Source organism: Odontomachus brunneus, unplaced genomic scaffold, assembly GCF_010583005.1.
Source record: "Odontomachus brunneus isolate Ranch 3 - 2012 unplaced genomic scaffold, Obru_v1 Obru_scaffold_060, whole genome shotgun sequence".
In the NCBI taxonomy this organism is placed as follows: domain Eukaryota; kingdom Metazoa; phylum Arthropoda; class Insecta; order Hymenoptera; family Formicidae; genus Odontomachus; species Odontomachus brunneus.
The window spans coordinates 231,651-237,650 of NW_022639510.1; the positions used below are offsets into that span (position 1 = coordinate 231,651).

General features: G+C 37.9%; 1 protein-coding gene across 6 annotated transcripts in view; it reads left to right on the forward strand.

Moving 5' to 3' along the window:
* LOC116846119 (large neutral amino acids transporter small subunit 1) overlaps window positions 1–6,000 on the forward strand; it is a 58,530-nt gene that overhangs the window by 17,019 nt on the left and 35,511 nt on the right. For all 6 annotated transcript variants that reach the window (XM_032819587.1, XM_032819591.1, XM_032819590.1 and 3 more), the window contains exon 3: window positions 1,632–1,878. In XM_032819587.1, coding sequence (XP_032675478.1) covers window positions 1,632–1,878 — 247 coding nt within the window. The remainder of the gene's footprint in view (window positions 1–1,631; window positions 1,879–6,000) is intronic.

A 6,000-nucleotide genomic window follows, 5' to 3' on the forward strand; every position in this document is an offset into this window, starting at 1 on the left:
TTGCTGCAGCTTGATACAGCCAGTAAAAATTATAAGCAAGCAATTATTAATTATGATGTGAGTACGTTTATTTACGTAAATTTTTCATTTTACCTTAATCTCTCTTTGCTTTGACTTCTGTTTGTCTCACGCATCTTTTTTTAATATAACCGAGAACTGGATTCCATCGGCCAAGTTTACCGAATTTGGAAAAAATAGACGGCGGCTTTTCGTACTTATCGCTTTTCTATTTATTTAGAATTCTATTTGCACAAGCAAATATCTTCCGGATTGCCAGTATTTTTTTTAAAAGTTTACAAAATAAAATTACACGCAAACTTAAAAAAAAACTGACGCAAAAGAGAGGATGGATTTCGTGGAAAAGAACGTGACCGTTGCGTGATCTGACTGAATGTAATCGCTTCAATGTAATCATCGATTTACTCTGCCAACAGCAGGGGAATAATCATACGTAGAAGGGTTGAGACAAGAACTTGTTATATAAGGGTATTATATCGCATAGCTTCATGGAAGTCGGAATAATAAACTTACCACTCGTACTATTAGAGTTACTGTATATGATTTTCAATCGGTTAACAATCATACTCGCTATGTGTTAAGAAAAAAGGGACATTTTGTTTGGAAGATATCTTTATTTTTTAATATGTTAATCTTCTCAATTGAGATTACATAGCATGCGAAAATAACGTGTGCTTGCGTCAATATATTTTGTATTCAACTCAAACAAATAATTGTTTAAATTCAAAACAATACAGTTCTTCAGACAAAATTATATATCGTTGTTTATATATGAAACAATGATTGTTTCATAGATAGATCAGTGATTGTTAATTTGAATATATTAGCTTCGAATGGATAGGAAAACTTTAGATATATAATACACATTGAAAAACATCATTTCTCAATCCAATATTTTGTGCTTAACGAAAATTATTTTTAAATAATAAGAACACAGGTTTTTCTTTGTTGAATCATATAAAATATATCCTTACAAAACTCATTTTCGTTAATCAACGCTGTGTAGTCTCATTTGAAGATTAATATGTCAAAAGTAAAGATACTTTCCAAACAAGAATATCCTTTTTTTGCGCCAATTTCTTTTCCTCCAGATAAAAAATAACTTAATTTATTCCGTTATTCACGCAGTCACGATTGAAAGACGACACATCATATTTCGTATAATATCGTATTCCGGACTATTTTTATACGATACATTCTCGCATCACATTATCGTATCGCGGTATTTGGAGACGCGCTTTTCGATTCGGGATTCTTCACCAAGCGTGCTCAAGTGAAGAAATGAAAATAAAAAAGTAGCAAGTCAGATCTGCCGGCGAGCAAACAATATATCAATGAAATTCATGTCATAAGTCGTTTGATGTTTCGACTTTTAAGCACGCAGATATCTGCTTGTTTGAATTTATTTCTCATCTTATCATGAAGATGAACTTCGCTATTTTTCTTCCTCTTTTTTCCTGTTCGATCAATTTGGGTTCCAAAATGTTCTTTTTAAGAAAAATTTTATTCAATAGCTTACGTTACATTTACTACAAAATCGAGTAGAATTTCCTCAAAAAGGGCATTTTGGGATGCAACCTCGGCTAATCTTCTCTCGGGCTTCCGATCGACAGATAGGGGCCTACTGTTACGCCGAGCTCGGATGCATGATACGCAAGTCAGGCGCGGATTACGCGTACATCATGGAGACTTTCGGGCCCTTCCTGGCGTTCGTGCGACTGTGGGTCGAGTGCATGATAGTGCGACCTTGCAGCCAGGCGATCGTGGCCCTGACTTTCAGCGTCTACGTTCTCAAGCCGTTCTTCCCGGACTGCGTGCCGCCCGATGACTCCGTCAAAATGCTCGCCGCCTGCTGCATATGTGAGTAAACGGCGAAAATAAAACAAGAAAAAAAGAAAGAGTAGAAAAGGAGAAACAGAAATCGCGCCTCGAAAAAATTACAGGTTCCGTCACCCGAGCGGAGAACGACGGACAGTAAATTCGAGAATTTATATATGTGTATTGTTGATCGCGTGATACGCGCGGGATGAAATATTTGCAATGAGGCGGCGGGAAGCTAAATCTACTTGAGAGTCGACGAAGTGCGAGACGACAGGTCGAATTAGCTGCCGGATACGAATCAAGTTTCGTGTAACAAGCATGGATTTCCTCCGTGCGCGACTCTTTCCTCTTCTACTCTCGTTGTTAGGTCTTATATATAGGCGTGTGTTCCCGAAATCTACTGAAAGTACAAAATCTGTTCGGAAAGCACTGAAAATCTATAGTAAGGGACAGCAGGCAAAGTTGACCCAAAGATCACTTCCTTGGGTTGACTTTACATTTCGCTCATGTATTTTTTGCGAGAGAAATAGTGGAACAGGAATTGCGAAATTTCCGGTTAGGAGCATGAGTACTACTCTTTCTACATAAGTACTTCTGTATTTTAGAAACACAAGGAATATTTTGCTTCTTTCGCAATAAGAAAGAAAAAAGTATCTACATTCTAAAAGACACATTTTGCAATTTCTTTTCTACTGTTTTCTCTCCCTCGCAATAAGTAGGGAAAGTACTTACGTTTTACAAGGAACATTTTACGGTTCCTTTTTCACTGTTTTCCTCACAATAAGGAAGGGAAAGCACCCCTACGTTCTACAGAGAACATTTTACGATCCACTGTTTCTCTGAGAATAAAACAACGTACAGTCACAACATGACTCTCGGGTCAACTTGATTCAATCACGCCTGTGCGTAAAACGCGAGCCGCGTTTATATTTTCATTACTATCAGCGAATTTCGCAACTCAGCCTCAGTTACCTCGATGTGAAATGAGTCTGATAATCCGCGCGCGAGCATCGAGCGAAAGAGGGTTGAATCTACGAAGGAGCACGAGGAGCAAAAGGAGGGGACACACGACAGCAATTAAGTTTATCCGCCGAGACGCTGCCGTCGTACGCAACAGTTACAATCAAACGAGGGCAATGCCGATTCTCAGTGACGAATAATATGCGCACAATACCGAGGCCAACGATTGAACTTCATTGGCTCGTGTACGTTCATCCGGCATTAAGTACTTCAAACGGGCCGACAATGCGCGGCTCAGAAAATTCGTCTTTCCCACAGCAATCGCGTCCTCGACTGCACACCCACGTCGCCCCGAGATACAATATCATCACTCCAATTCTTATCTTCTTTCATTTGCTTCTCTCCCTTCGTCCCACTGCCACTGACGACGCTCTCGCAACGTGCACCCGCAGCTTTTTCTTCATCAGAAAGAAACGTCTCACCGAGAGTCCGTCTCGTGACACTCCTCGGCTGATTTAATTAGTTGATTTATCATGGAATCAGCTGCGGGTCCGGGCTAACTACTAATTTAATCGCGAGACCATGTCTTCGGGAAATTCACAGCGCGCGAAGCGTTTGCTTGCGCTTGATTTCTCGTTCTTGCGTTTGCGAGTTTGCATGACTCGCGCTGATTGCAGTTCGCGATCGCAAAGCGGATTGCACGGTGGTCCCTGGCGACTTGAAATATTCTCTGTCTATGTGTATAAAATAGAATGTCTGTCTCTGTCCGTTCCTCATACATTCGTCAGACCTTTGACCGATTTAAGCGAAATTTTGTATAATTATTCGAATTGAAATTGCGATCTTATTTTCGATCTCAATATTCTATTTAATAGATTTCTTTGTTCTTTGTAGATGCACTGCTAAACTGACGCAATAAATTAGAGTGAGAAAAAATATACTTGTCTCACTCTGACTTATCGCGCCAGTTCAGCAGTGCAGCTACAAAAAATAGATCAAATGCTTGCTTTAGAGTCGGTTGTTCCAATTTCTTGGTAAGTTAACTGATAGTTAAATCATATCTCTATCTTTGTCTAAGTTGAAGGAAAAACAAAGATCGACATATGATTTAACTTTCAATTAACTTACCAAGAAGTTGGGACAATCGGCCCTTAATGGTGACTTAATTTGGAAACCTATATCATTCTTTTGATTTTATTTAACCTATTAGCTTTTCCTAAAAATCTTGAAAATCTACAAAGGAACATCTTATTTTTTCTGTCATTTAATGATAGAATATAATTTGCTTCTCCTTTCTTATTTTCTGTTTTTCTCTCACTTAAAACTTAAGCTTAGAGCTAGAAAGAGATAAAAAAAGAAACAGGATGTAAAGAGCACATTGTGGATCAAGCCTTAAAAGCGCTAAATAAAACTTCATTTTCTACGTGTATTAATCATACAATCTGGTCCTTCAAAATATACAGATGTCAGAAAAGCTAGATCGAAAGTAGAGCTAAAATTTCGACTTGTATACTCTCTGAGATCCTGAGGAAAATATCCTAGATAGCACGTGCCGTTTAAAAACGGCCGTTTAAAAACGTTTTACAAACGAAACATTACGTACGTTTAGAAAACGTACAGTAAATAGCACAAGAACGTACTGCTTGTTTTCCTTGATAAAAAAGATTGAAATCAAATATATAGTTTTGTTCCACAAACTTTGAATTAAAATGCGTTTATCTAATATGATATCCAGTTTCCTGCATTAGTATATTATAGCCTGGTAACGTCGAGGTATGCTTTCGACAATAATTGGCTCCGAGTCCCCAGATGCTAATCCAATTGAAATTGTGTGGGCAGCCATGAAGTCGAAGCTCGGGGGAAAACGTGTCTTCAATTTAAAACAATTATCTTACAAGTTACGGCAAATATGGAGGTCACTTCCAGAAACTTCAGCTGAAAACCTTGTCAAAAACATGCCTCGACGTTGTCAGGCTATAATCGACAATGCAGGAAATTGGACGTCATATAAAGTAAACATATTTTAGTTCAAAGTTTGTAGAACAAGACTATACACTTGATTTTCTTTTTCAGAAGAAACCTTCTTTTTCAGAAGAAACAAGCAGTACGCTTTTGGAGCGATTTTTCAATAAACTTGAATTCAAGTTTAAACAATTCTAACAATGCGTTTGTTTTGTTTAAACAGAGTTTAACTTGAAAGCTAAGTTTAACCTATCATTGAAAAATCGATCCTTACTGTACGTGAAACCAGTATGTGTTACTAGGGATTAGAGATGTGCGAATCAAAGATTTTTAATGTAGAATCGAATTGAATCTCAGACTTTAATTTCAAATTCGAATCGAATCGAATCGATGAAATTTCACCCAAATCGAATCGTTAAAAGAATTTTTAATTAACATAATCATTGAATTCAACATGAAAATAGTGACTTCAATAACTAACAGAGAAAGAGGTAACATTGATTATGTGATATCAATTTTAAGGTAAGAGATATATAATATATAGTCGGTAAACGCTTATGGAATACAGTTCCAACCTTAAAAGCTGCGCAACGACACATATCGATCCGACAGTTGTCGGTAAGAGTTTATCTAGAAGCCATCATCTTGTTTTAATATTTTTGAAGAAAATCTTAATGTATAGAAAACTTTTCAAGTCATGCTAATTCCCGTAAGGCTGGATGTCTTTAATAGTTCTTCGTTAATACTAATGTGCACGATCCGTATTCGAATCTTTTCTATTCGAAATTTTCGAATTATTCGAATTCGAATCATAGGAATTCGAATTTGAATTGAATCGAATTTCACTTGATTCCATTCGATTCGAATAGTTCGCACATCTCTACTAGGGATAGGCTACCATGAAAACTAAACTCATTGTTTCCTCCTGATGTCGTCCCCTAAACACTTTGTGATAATCCAAGCAATGTCGGATGTTTTAAACTAGTTATTAGCTGTATAACACGGAGCAACGTGCACAGTGTGTGCGATAGAGATGACATTGCAAGAAAGAACGCCACGTGGAAAGAAAAAATGATCTATTATCAGGAGCGCTGCAGCGCGCTGTTCGTTGAATTGTGCACACGCTTGGGAATTCCTTCGCAGCTTCTTACGTGGCTTTTCTTGAGGAAACTCGAGTGTACACTCGGAATTCCCTGAACAGAAGCGGGAATGACGGGGAAACGGGGGGAACGACGGGGG